General features: G+C 33.4%; 1 protein-coding gene across 1 annotated transcript in view; it reads left to right on the top strand.

Moving 5' to 3' along the window:
- LOC108728347 (uncharacterized) overlaps nucleotides 1-14,686 on the top strand; it is a 27,443-nt gene extending 12,757 nt beyond the window's left edge. The window contains exon 3 of the mRNA XM_018456852.1: nucleotides 14,625-14,686. Within this exon, the coding sequence (XP_018312354.1) occupies nucleotides 14,625-14,654 (30 nt within the window). The 3' untranslated portion in view covers nucleotides 14,655-14,686. The remainder of the gene's footprint in view (nucleotides 1-14,624) is intronic.
- Nucleotides 14,687-14,691: the final 5 nt, after the last annotated feature.

Consider the following 14,691-nt stretch of genomic DNA (forward strand, 5'->3'; position numbering starts at 1 on the left):
CCCATAATGAAAAAATATATATAGAGCTGCGATATCAAAAAAACAAATGCACCAGATTTTGTTGCTTTTTTGTTGCTCTAGGATAGCAAAGAAATATCGAAAAAAATCACATTGTTAAACAAATTCCGATAAATAATCAAAACTGCATTGTCGCGCGTCGCAACGTTATGACCAAAATTTACATATATAGAATTTGTTACTCGCAAGTTTTTGGTACTAAAATGTTCCTTGGAACGTATACTATCGAAATATACCCGTTTTCGATTTTGTTGCTAACCCTAACACATGAAAAATAATTAGTTTATCAGCATCATGGAATTTTACATACAAAATAACGTTAGGAACACGCGTTCGGTATAATCTTGGTATGTTAGGCGTATATGTCTTTATAAAAACGTATAATTTTCAAAGAGATTATATGCACAGAGTAGGGGAGCCAGCAAAGAATGCGTAAGCGAATAGAAAGAGACAGAAAACGAGATGACCAAAGAAGTTATAACTCTTTGACCATGATATTATGTTGGAGGATAAACTTCCCCTCCTCGATGCCGCCCCACTCAGCTTTCAAAGTTCAATGCGCGAACAACATTAGAGATAAAGATGGCCATCCCGTATTCTTTCCCTTTCTATTGTCTTAACATTTCCACTTACAGAGGCCCCTATGTTTTGCCTATTCTATGTACAGGGTGCTTCCGCAACATACACATCAGTAAGTCGGGTTGCCTATCTGTTTATGGGCAGGGGCATGCTTTACTGGTAATGCAGCATAAGATTAGATCGCAAGTTCGGCGGAGAATGAGACAAGAGAAATTGAATTTTACATTCTGGTATAGTGTAAAATTCAATAATATGATATAAAATATGTATTTAATAATATTAAACATATTAAATACATATGCAATAATACATATTAAAAATATATAATTATATTATAAAAAATATTATTAAAAATATATAATTATAATATATATATTGTATAATTATATATTTTTAAATATTTATTAAATTTCATTTATGTTAGATTAAGTCAGATATTTGTATTATTAAATACATATTTTATATAATATTATACAATATTATTGAATTGATACTATACCAGAATGTAAAATTCAATTTCTCTTGTCTCATTCTCCGCCGAACTTACGATCTAATCTTATTCTGCATTACCAGTAAAGCATGCCCCATAGACAGATAGGCAACCCGACTTACTGATGTGTATGTTGCAGAAACAACCTGTATGTATTATAAACTCTTTGATAATTTCCGATTCTACGATCGTCTCGTATATGATTTCATATACTAATTTTTATACGTGTATTAAACATTAAACGTATATTGTATAGGAATTAAATACATACATATAAGAAAAAAAATTTTTATTAATATTTAACATTACTTTTTTATTATTCATATGTAGAATTAATTTATGGTTTTAAATACAATTTATTAATTACAACATCACGTGTCACATATTTTACAATTTTTGAAAACGCATATATGCGTATCGATGGGGTTCAGAAGGAAGTAGATGCACTTAACGAACAAATTTAAGCTTTAAAAAATGGATTTTAATATTTTGTGTTGTCTAAATGTTATTTACTTATAAATATTATTTATATATCTTTTGTTTTTTTTTATAAAAGAATTATATTTTTTATCATATTGTAAACAATTTACGTTTATGCAGAGTGTCTCGTACGTTCTTGCAAGCGCTTTTGTGTAGATAGAGCGGACTAAACTGAGTCGAAAAGTCCTCTACGATTTTGCAATTTTCGCAATGGTTAATGAGATATTAATTACTAAAAATCGCTGTGAATATTGGTCATCAATAATTTTTTATTCAAATACTATCAACTTTACAGAAAAACAGCGAGAGACAAAAATTGTTTATTTTCTTCTCATGAAGTTCTGATAATTTTTTTAAAATTTTTTCAGAATTTTTTAATGCCGTATTTTCTAATGTTGGTAAAAATAAGAAAATGCTATTAAAAAGTTGATAAAATATTCTGAAAAAATTCTTAGAGTTTTATGAAAAGAAAATAAATGATTTTTGTCTCTTGCAGTTTTTCTGTAAAGTTGATACGTGTGTGAAGTTGGCATCTCATCTTTTGGCATCGCAAGTTTTGATACGAGTTCCACCCACAATAGTTCTATAGTTCTTGATAGGTGTTTTAAATAGTTCTGTTGATTTAGCTAAAAAAAAAAAAAAAAACATGAAAATTTGAGGTGCTAACTTCCCGTGACACCGCAATATTCGAAAAAATCAATTGAAAACCAAGTAATCTTACAGTTCTCGATGAGTTCTATAGTTTCTGATAGGTTTTAACAATAGTTCCGATCTCTAAGTAATTTTAAATAATTATTAAACCCGCGCGCTGGCACCGCGCGTCAAGAGTACCACTTAACAGCCAGTTCCAACCAACTTTTTAGCATTCTTCGATAGTTCTACAATAGTTCTGACGATTTCTATAGATTTCGTTCAGAGTTCTGGCATTTAAATATGTTTAAACAATTTTTTAATCTGAGCGCTGGCACCACACCACAAGAGTAAAGCACCTTTTAACAGTCAGTACTAGTCGATTATTTGGCATTTTCCGATTAGTTCTACAATAGTTCCGACGATTTCTATAGATTTCGTTCAGAGTTCTGGCATTTAAAAAGGTCTGAGATCCTCTTGCAGCCAATTGAAAACGCTTGAAAAATTCGTGGTACAACAAAAAACGGACGCATGTAATATTGATCTTACAAGTAACGCGTTATTTCCTAAATATATCTATATGTCTATATTGCATTATATGAAGAAGTTCCATTATATGTCTAATACAAAGTATCAAATATTATATATAAAATACTCGAGATAATCGCATGTATATTAATCAATTTCGGTTGACTCATCGTTGATTTATCAACCGGCTAATTCTAATTTTACTTCTTTTGAAGCTGTTTAAATCAAGTAATTGAACGCTTTTACGCCTTACATCATTTTTGCTTTCAACTTCCTCGAATAATCAGGCTATATTTCCACGAAAACGTTGTGTAGAGTTTCTCCACCTACGCATTTATTCCGTCCATCTCTTCATCCATTCAATTACTCGGTAGTTGGTCTGTTATTTTTTCCTTATATACATATTGTACAAAAGGAACAGTTATAATAGCCACGTGTTCCTATTTTTTATTAATAACATTTTTTAATGAAGATTGTAATAATATTTAACATTCCTAAATTGATCTAATTTTACAAATTTTGTTTATTCCAACCGATATTTGTACTTAAATGATATAAACGCAAATAATGTTAATTGCTTATATAAAGTCTTCTCTTATGTTCAGAGTTTATCCACGAGTTTATTATTATTCTATACTCTTTACTTCTTCTATATAGAGGAAAAATAGATAGTTTCTAATGCGTCGCAGATCAGCAAAGAGCTGCTGTTTCTTAATGAAACAGTGCAACATTTCTTCTTATGAAAAGTCGTTCAATGATTTCTGTTAAAATTAAAAAAAAAATTATCTAATAAAGAGTTACGTCGCGTTTAAAATATTCTGCTCTTTAAAACGAGACTTAGGTTTACCAACTCGTATCATATTCTCCATTAAACGATTGAGTTCTTGGGCTGTTCGTATCAACTGCGTAGCGTATTGAATCGATCAAAACCCCCGGCCGTAGCTGCATTTGCCACTGTCAGTGCAACAGCAACCCTCTTTACCCCTATGGTCGTCGACGTTGACGTCGTCGTCGTCTCGAACTTTCGCCGCACCGTCAACGCCAGCGTCGCGACGCCGAGCGTAGCGTGGCGCCGTCGTTGGACGATGTTTCGAGGTTGCGCGTCTCGACACCCGAGCCAGCCAGCCAACCAGCCAACTAGCCAGCCTAGCCAGCCCTTGTGCGTGCCGTGCGAGACTTTCGTTACGTCGCGGTGAAGTGCGCCGTGATCCTCCCCGGAGAGAGAAAGCGGACACCCACAGTGCGTGCTCTGTTGTTTTGTGGCCGTGCATACGCATGCTGTCCGTGGATTCGTTGTCAACCAGGTGTCTTTTCACGCGCCGGCTTGTCGTCGTTGATTCGCGCTCGGTGCGCTCGTGAAGTGACGGTGACGACGACGACGACAGCGACAGCGATAATGGTGATAATGATCATGATGATAATAATGGTACCGCTGCTACGTGAAATAAAAGACAGTGCCCGCCCAATCACCGGCTGATCTATTTGTGACTCCCATTATATCCCAGGGGAAAAAGAGATCTCGTGTCCTGTTAACGATAATGACGATGTGATCATTCGGACATCCGTTTCATCGTTGTCAACGTCTCAATCGTGTTTTCGTTTTGATTGTAAATGATGATGCTACGTGAAACGTAACGTGATCGCGGACATTCTCGGTGATACGAAACGGTGATGGTGTGATGACACGGATTTGCTATCACGCATGCCGACGTCATCACACCCACATCTACCTTTTCGTTCTGATTTGTGTGCAATCTAAGGATTCGTTACGGCATCGATACAAACGATACGACGATCCCGCTAGCAGACCTTCGTCTGCTAGCTACGAATCTTCTCCGCGTTGATCCGCGTTTACGGAATAACCAACGTTGACCTCATCGCGCGCGCGACGGCGACGATCGATTGCCATTTAAAAGCCTCACGGGCGTTCGTACTTCGTACGCGCCTCGTCGTCGCTGCACGCGCTTACGCGGTAAGGCTCTCCTCTCTTTCAACTCCATACTTTTTCTTCTTTCACAAATCAAATGTATTTTATTCGAGGAAAGATAGATAAATTAATTAAAAGAGCAAAGATCAATTAATAGTAAAAATTATGTGGAAAGTTTTATTTATTGAGACATGTTGCTAAATTGTTATGGAATTTATTTTTATTATCTGTGAAGATTAATTAAGTAATAAAATACTTCGATACTAAGATTGAAAAATTGATCTATTTTGGTTTAGTAAGAGCGTCAGATCAATCGGTTGATTTCGGAGATGAAAAATTAATTTAGTTTAGTTTAGCAAGAAACGTCAGTTGAACTTTTGTTCTTGTTGTTTTGGTGTAGATGAAATTATTGGTGAATTCTGTCGTTTCGGGAACTGAAAAATTAATTTAGCCTAGTTGAATGAGAAATAGTAATTGAGTCTCTCTTTGTACTGTTGTAAATCGAACAGCCACACGGCCTATTTATTCCTCTTTCTTTCTTTCGGTCTTGAATTTGCTTTTTTCTTTCTGTATATGGACGTTAAAATAATGTTGACGTGGGTGCTTTTATGACGAGCTTGATGAGAAATGAAATCGTTCCTTCAGGGACGACATAACGACGAGTGAAAAAGCATCATGCTGAGTATTGAAATCAGGCAGATCATCCCTTGTGGTCGAGGAAATCTTCGAACTGTATTAAGAGATTTAAACATATCTCAATAACATGATGTCAATGAAATTTGGTTGGAGAGAGCAACGAACGTTAGAAACAAGTAAAAGATTTTGTATCTTATCTGTGATCCTTTTTTATTAATTTGCTTTGTTAGAACAGAAAGGCTTCAAAAAGGGACGCTATTGTGTTAACGTTTATCAAATGCAAAATGCATTTCCTTTTCGTTGCAAAATGAAAAGTAGGTTACTCAACCTTTTTTTCGATGTTGATTTTACAGCTGCATTTACGTGCCTGTCGATCGATAAACCGCAGAGGAGAATGACGGGACACAATGAGGTTCGCGTTTTCATTTGAACGCTCGGTGAAGTTTAATTAATTAGAAGTCTTTTCCAGCGTGTCGCGAAGCGCGTCGTTTAACTTGTCTTTCACGATTTCACGGCGATGTTTATCGGCTCGTTCGAGCATAACCTGACCTTGGAAATGTATTCGCCAGGAGAAATATACGATTAGCGTTACGACGTGAGGGGGGGTAAATTACCCTTCGCCCCCAGGGGTAATTTTTTCGTACAGCTGCTGTGTTCAAAAAATGAGAGCATCGCCGATGCCACGTGTCGTTAATAATCATATCCATCGGTCGCTTTGCGCCGATGAACGTACGCGCGGATCAATAATAAACGTGCAGATGGACAATCAACTAGTGGCTGAATTATTGCAAGGCGAAAGATAAATAGGTGGCTCATCAAAAATTCTATTATATTCGCGGCATAACTAATCGAAAGCTGCGTATCTGGTCGTAAAGTCACGGAAGTAGCGGGAAGGCACATTGTCAATTTTGTGGCCGTATAAGAAAAAACCAGTTAATGTCCATTTGTAATGGGCATTAACTGGTGACATTAAATGAAGTTGCTGAGAGAACCCTGAAGCACCCTCATCCATTTACCATATCGTCATGCCTGAGCACGCGAAATATCAGCTCCGTGATTAGTAAACTTTAAGCTATTAATTTAAAAACTATTATAGCCTCGACATTTTCGTTAGGATTTTCGTCTTAGAATGTTCCAGAGAATCTGTTCTTAAAAGAACGGCCGTGGGTTTTTGGACACCCTGTATATAAAACAATCTTGTACAAAAACTAAATGTTTAATCTTTAAAAAGATACTGTAAATATATTAAGACTTGATATTTCATTTTCTAATTAACTTGTGATAACCTGGTGGTAATGTAAAAATTGTATTTTTATAGCTATGACTAAACTAAGAGTTTTGAATAACTTTTAAAGTTATCACTATAAAACTATCACTTTAGTTTGATAATAGCTGGAAAAAAATGTCACAATTAAAAAACAAATCTAAAAGCTATTTTCGTGGTAATTTATTATTTTGAAAAAATAAATTATTACACTGAAAAAAATTTACTAAATCTTAATACATATTTCTTTGAACAGTACTAATTGTAAGTAAACATTTATTTACAGTGAATAAATATTTACGCAATTCAAAAAAATGACAATTTTAAATCAAATTAATGCACTCAGAGAAAAAAATCGTATCAGTAACTATAAACTTGTAGTTAAATAGGGCCTCTACTCTGTATACTTATACTATATTATAAAATTCTAATAAGAATACTAAATTAAGTGAACTAAGTAAATATAGTACATTAACTATATAGTAATATTAATCAATTAAAATGATTAATATTACTAGATTTTCTTAGTTCACTTGATTTATTTATTGTTCTTATTAAAACATTATAATACATAGTTACAAACGTTTGTATGCATTTTTCATTTATTTTTGTCTTCCAAGTTCGAATTCAATGCTGCGCCTTTTACTATAAGCTGAGTGATTTTCTTCTTAGGAGAAACCAAACTCCTCTACGTCCCTCTGGTGATAATACCGCGTACTGCTCGTCCTGAGCAACTTTAGAGAAAAGGTTTTGAATGTATTCCTTAAAGTTACCTCAACAATGATTAATTAGTTACTGTGACACAGAATACTTTATTAAAAAAAAAGTTTTTATCTAAATTAGAAAAATGTAATTATTATATCTATTTGCATGAAGTCCAAATAACTATGTAGTCATTATTTCATTACCAATTAAGGGGATGTTGAAGTGACCAAATTGTCGGGATTTTGCAGATTGATATAAATCTCCGAATTTATTGAACGGAATCAAAAACCCTTTTACAGGATTAAAGTAGACGCAAAATTTGAGAGTGCTGCAATAGACTTTATACCAAAATTGGAAAAAAAGTTAAAAACTTACATTTTTTTCTAGAGCTGTTATCTGACGTAGATGTTTCCTTAATACAAAAGTTTTATAGCTCGTATGGACCAAACGATAGTGCAGCACTCAGCGCATTACGTGCACAAACAATACTGAGTTTATGAAACTAAGATTAAAAGCTTCAAAAGAAAGATTTATATCGATCTGCAAATGACATGTATACGAACGCTGAGCGAAGACTCGGAATGGTAAACAAAGCAATAATTGTCTAGCGGTAGGTGTTTGATCTTCCAAGAGATTGCAATATGTTAGATAAGGACAATTGACCTGATGAATGCGTTTGAGCGAGACGCAACGATATATAATAAGTATAAGAAATGAATGAAAGATGTCACTATTATCGAATTTGGAATTAAAAAAAGGTCTGTATTATCGACCTTTTTCGATCAAGTTCGGCTATCGATCCAGCATCCTCTTAATAGTACCTACAATATTGTTACTACAAATTGTGACTAAATTTTTTATAGTATTCAGTACTATTTTAGTTGCTATTACTTTGTAAAACTAGTTACAGGTACTTAAATTACAAAAGTTGTCAAATCTATAGTTGTCACAACTATTTCGTTTTTTCTCAGTGTGGTTATCAAATAAATATATGTTTACATTTAAATATTTACTTAGAATTATTCAAACAAATATTTATTAAAATTTAGTTTTTTCAGTGTTTTTTTTGTTTTTTTTTATTTTTCTTTTTCCAAATTCATTATAAATTCTAATAGACTCATAGACCTAATTGTAAATGATAAAATGCCGATTGTCAAGCAAACTTTGTCTCCAACAACGATATTAGGCGTTCTATTTTTTGCGTATGTTTCCTAGAAAATTATGACTTCGCGTGGGTCATTTTAGTATTGTTTCATTATGTGATAATCCGACAGTGAGAGCTGGCTGGACTTGTGTCCCTTCGATATTTGCGAGTCCTACCGTAATATAGTACGGTATGATAATGCTTTGTCCTTTTACATTTATAAATAAATCTTCTGGCATTTTGTGTCAAATAAAAAAGTATTAACATAACATTTCTCAATATTATCTTAATATTTAATATGATGTCGTTTTTAACAACTAGATTTTTAATTTTTAAAAATTTATTTGAACTGAATTTCAGCCAATAAATTAAATAGATGTAATTCTATTTAGGAATCAAACAATATCATGTCTAAACAAATCAGTTCGAGGAGAAGAAACAGAAATATAGCACCTATACACACTTTCGCTTATGAAGATAATACTTGTTCTTGAACTTGCATAGTTCGGAATGATCTAAATCTATTAATCTAAATGGATTTGCATTACATCACCGTACAAGACACAATCGCAGTGTTTTCCTTTACCATACAGCCGTATCGAATAAAGGGAAAGGAGGAAAAAAGGCGCCTGACTCAGTATCGTTGTTCGTCTAGGTGCAGAGCCGATTATGTCACCAACAAAGCCAGATAATTGAAACGAATGACAGGACGCCTTGGTTGAATTCCAATTATTGAATACACATTCGCAGTTACCTGCGACTGAAGATGCAAAAAAGCTCTATGGCTTGGCTAACGCCGTATATCATTCGTATTCTTCGAAGTGCTACGATGAACGTAGCCTCACGTGAAACGATACGAGTTACATAACGGACCTGAGATGTTGCAAAAAGTACTTCTCCGACGCGATAAGAACACGCGAGTGTGTCGGATTTATTTAATATTAATTTAGTTGTTTTCAAACCGATATTTTCCAAGGACTTATAAACCATGTAATAGAAATAGCATAAAAAATTACGGAATATTTTCATTTTTGGATTGGAATATTGCTTATTGTTATTACATTTTTTCAAATAGAGATTTGGAACATCTAATAACACTTTTTCCATTTTATAAGACCTAAGATGCTGCAAAGAAGTTTTCTGTACTGTCAGTGAGTTTCACAACGCATCTCGGATGTTGGAAACGGTCGCGTTCACGACGACGATGTACCTGAGGCAAGCGATAAGAGAACGCATGCTGCATTTATTTCGCGTTCTCACATCGATTGTATACCTGATGTTTCGTCAATCAATACGAGTTACAATCGTCACTATGAAGATGTCGGCGCCTTTGCAACGCACACTGGAATGTAGCACGATTCCTATTGACGCAATTGGCACGTATCTACGTCAGTCCCGGTTGTTTTACAAGTATTCATTATTAATACTTTATTTTACGCGAGTTTTGTAAAATTCTCTTTAAAGAAGAAAATAAATAAATACAGTATGCGCCAAAAAAAATGCGACTCTCATAACTAACGTTCAGTTGTCGGTTTAGTTAAATAAAGTGAGTGGACAGAGGCAAATTTGATTATAACACAAATATCTTGTCCTACCAAATATTTATTCGATATGATTTCTTTTAATTGCAATCACTGCGTTACTGTGTGACACTCAGCAAACATAATAGTGATTAAAAGAGAGTCGCATTTTTTTTTAGCGCATACTGTACGTGACGTACGCGTGTAAAGAGAAGTATTATATTGTATAATTGGATGTACGTATGTATTTCGATCGCAAGCCGACACTTCGAGATTGCTCCGAATTTCTTCTCTTTTCTCTTTTTCGATCTGAATTTTTATTTTTGCACGCATAGAGCATCCCTGAAGTGTCCTATTATATTTACGTCTCTAGAAAGAGAGAGAATTAATTATTTATCTTTAATTGTGTTATCGAGAAGATGCCCACACCCTAAGGAATACACTGTCTTCATATTGACGTAATCGCTATACTTTTTATTTAGTCTTCGGTATCTTTGATTCTGAGAAAATATACGTAAGATATCTTCGCTCATTTCATAATTTGTGCGATTCAGGAAAAATATGCAAGATCTTTCTCGTTCGTTTAATTAATTTTTTGATAAATGACTAATTATTTGTTTATGCAAATATTGGATAAAAATCTAATAACAATTTGGACTACTATAACAATCTTGTATAACGGCAAAGAGAATCGTCACGCTATAACGCACTTGCTAACGGAAGTGAAGTACCGCGCGGTTCCATTATCGTTGAAAACTCCGTGCTGTGCTTTCAGACGAAATCCAGACGAGATCATAAGAGCTCCTGTTATAGACTTCCACACGTCACACCGTGCCAGAAGATCCGGGGCTAATTATGCCGAATATATATATATCTACATCCGTACTCGCGTATAACCGTTGCTCTATACTTAGCACTCACGGGTATAGAACGATTTGTTTACGATTTCTCTCAGCGAACAGCTGGCTTCACTAATGAAGATTTCAGCTTTATCTTAAGCGCTTTTTTATCTTCAGGTGAAAAGTGAAAAACATCCTTTTAATCGAAAAAAATAAGTAAATGATTAAGGAGATGCTGGAGCGACGGTCGGACTTGATCGATAGTACAAATTTTTTTAAATTCTAAATTCGATAATAGTGACATCTTTCATTTATTTCTTATATTTATTTTATATCGTTGTGTCTCACTTAAATGCATTCATCTGTCCTTATCTAACATATTAAATGAAAATTTTCGCATTTCATTTAATTATTTTTTTAAAACATGTCTGCTTCTTATTGAAATAATATTTGAATTAAATTCTAATAATTAGTATAACCGCCAATGTAGAAAATCATTTTTTCATTTTCTTAAAAAAATACATGTAATATATACACATCTCTTTAAATGTGAAATCTCGAATAATATACTATTTGTCCCATTTTTTGAAACCATGAATCCGAGGGGGTAACCACTTAATGTAATCGTGGGACAGAGTCCTCGAAATCATTATAAAATTTATATGAAATCTCTATGCATAATCCGATAATTACATATAAAACCACGAGAAACCATTGTATAATATTAAAATCGTATATTTTATCAAATTACTTCATATGTAGTGGAAAAAATTATTTGTAATCAGATAAAATCATATGAAATCATGTAATCTGTGGGACAATATTTCACCTAGTAGTTACCCCCTCGCATGAATCCATATGCCAATTATTACAGAGCAGAATGATATTATTTCAATCGATGGTATTTCGAACCGAAATGATTTCTTGATTAAGTATCATTATATGTATTATCTTATTATGTCAGAGTGTCTTCTATATGTGTTTTCGATGTGATATCGAAGGATAGATATGGCGTCGGAATCCTTGAAAATCTCGAGCTTGGACGCGTGGCTACTGCGCGCAAGGCCCGTTTGCCATATTATTTTGGGAGTAAGCTCAGGTATTTTTGTTGCTAAATGCGAGAACAGATATAGCTCGGGCGAACGATGACTCTACTCTAGTGACTAGTATACGTCATCAAGGACAGTGAAGTGCATGCCGAACGCTGCTCTTGAAGGATCTACTCAGCACTAGCTCGAGTACATGTGTACTTAATACACAAGAGTGTTCTTATTGCTCTCGACAGCAACTTTGAAGGATCGTTATCTCACGCACTATGTTTATTAGTTGAACATACGTCGAATATACCTCCGTATTTTTTGACAGCTTGAAAAATGAACGTCTACTTTTAATTAACACCTAATGGAGATTTGCTTCTCTATCTACTAAATTCTTACTATCTCGGTACCCCGTTTCTGTAACTCTTAACAATAATTCGATATCATTACATTGTCTTGTTGCATAATTTTTTTATCAAATAGTTATACAATATAATATCTACGTAACGACAATTAGGGCCTGATTCCATTAATACAGTGTAAGATTAGCTTTAATCTCGGTTCAACTTATTTTTTATCTTTTTCTAATTCTAATGCTCCTGTCTACCAATATACATAGTTTAATTTTAATTTCAGTTCAACTAACTGTTTATCTTTTTCTAATTCTGAGAATTAGGAAAAGATGAAGATTAAGTTAAACTGAGATTAAAGTTAATCTACATTGGTAGAAACGGGCCTAGATCTGTTCGCGTTGCTTTCCACATCCAAAATCTTCACTTTCTTTTTTTTCGATGTCCGAATATATATTCTCATTTTAAGTGCAAAAATTTTTATAGATTTTAAACATGGACAAAACTAATATAATGAGATATTGACACTGTATGTGTTGTTAAGAGTTACAGACTCGGGATACTAGAGTCGTCTTCAAATGAACAATCGTAAATTGTTAGCGTTGCCAACATTCGCGATAAGCTCATTACGGACGAGACGAAAGTGCAGATGCATTTTGTGATGCACAGTTGTTTTGTTACCTGCTCGATAGGTTATTCTAGTCTAGAAATGGAACGAATGCGCTGATTTTCGTGCGGTTGATATTTATGCATAAATACTAAAAGTAGTTGATTTCATAGACGTACCAGCTATAAAATTAATGAGAGACGGACGACCGCCTCTAGAAAACGAGATATCATACACTGTTGTCCGTCCATTGCGAGACATCTCCGATTACTGACATACAAAACGCGATAGTTAGCCTACACGTGGGTGGATAAGTATGTGTTATAATCTTTTTCTATGACATGTTTTCGAGAATGGGAAACGTCTACTTAAGAGAATAATCCGACAAGTATATATGCGTGGATACAGACGGCTACATTTCGATATGTATATTCTTGTTATATCTATTGATTTAATTTATATTCGCAATACTATTAATTTTTTTATTTATAATTAAATTTTATAATTTTATTTGCTTGTCAATTTTGCGGAATAATTATTATATATCATATTTTATATTTTATAATATTTATTATTTATTTACATTATAATTACAATGATTGTCTTAAAATATGATAATTCTTAAAATAATATTTTTTGTGCATTAAAAAGTCTTTAAATTTTTTATGAGAAGGTAAAGAGAAATTGCTTGTGCAGAATGTTTACTACCTGGAAAAACTTAAAATTTTTAAGAGACTTCTTTTTATCCTTAAAAATGAGGGATTGTCATGGAATTTTATCGGCACTCAGAAAAATTTTTGGAATTTTACTTATTCTGTCTCTTTCTGATCATTTTATCTTGATAATGCAAAATGTTGACAATCGGTTAGCAATAAATATGGCATACACATCCATGTATATTCACGATTATATTTGCGTATCTCGCGAATTTAAAAAAAAAGGCGAGATGACAGTATAAGACAATATTCAGCAAAAGAGAGTAGCTCACTAATATTATATTGTGAATCTTTCGACTGTCCTATAAGTTTCATTGGTCCAATTGTAGAAAACATAGATATACAATTTTCGTGGAATTCTTGTCTTCTACTAAGTTAGTATATAATTTATTTTCATTAGTTGCACTCCAATTTACAATATTTTGAAGTTGCATTTAAAACATCGTTTAATCTTATCTGGAATTTTGAACAAAAATACCTGGAAAATCCGTTAATTCTTAGAGAATGTTATTTTACAAGAGTTTTTCAGTAAACACTATTGTATTATTTTTAATACGCGAACAAGGATTAAATAATAATTAGTCTAAAATGAATTTTTCCAATTATGAGTACAATAATGTAGTTTTCCTACTTAGATGTTTTCCTACTTCCTTGATAACAGAATTCATCAAGAAAAGGCGTGTTAGATAACGCGCGTCTAACCGTGAATAAACCGCATTATCGCATGTGTAAGGAGAGCAACGATAATAATAATAATAATAATATGCCATTCCTTTTTTTCTTACACGTGGCAACTCGTTGTCAGCTCGAATTAGCCCCTATAGTTCCAAGGTTGTGTAACAATTAAAAGAATATAATTTGAAAGTTGACGTTGATTGCGATACCAAAACATGTTTTTATTGATATAAATAAGTATAATTTTTCCAGAATATCATATCTTAAATAATAAAAGTGATAAATTTTACAAGATTCACTCGTTATTGTAACGATCAATCTTTAGTTGGAAAGTTTCCAAAAACCAGACTACAAGGGACGATTAGCGATGTCATAACGTTCTCATTGCGAATAATTCAAATACAATCTTCCACATCGTTGTCCTTTTGATTTTTTGTCGTGCACGGATTTTGATGACAGGATTGATGATTTCCTTGCAGAATTTCGTTGCAACTGCAAACAAGACGTAGCAATTACATCGAAGAAGAAGACTTTAGACGTCAAAGC

The sequence above is a fragment of the Mycetomoellerius zeteki genome, unplaced genomic scaffold (assembly GCF_001594055.1).
Source record: "Mycetomoellerius zeteki isolate Tzet28-1 unplaced genomic scaffold, Tzet1.0 scaffold61, whole genome shotgun sequence".
In the NCBI taxonomy this organism is placed as follows: domain Eukaryota; kingdom Metazoa; phylum Arthropoda; class Insecta; order Hymenoptera; family Formicidae; genus Mycetomoellerius; species Mycetomoellerius zeteki.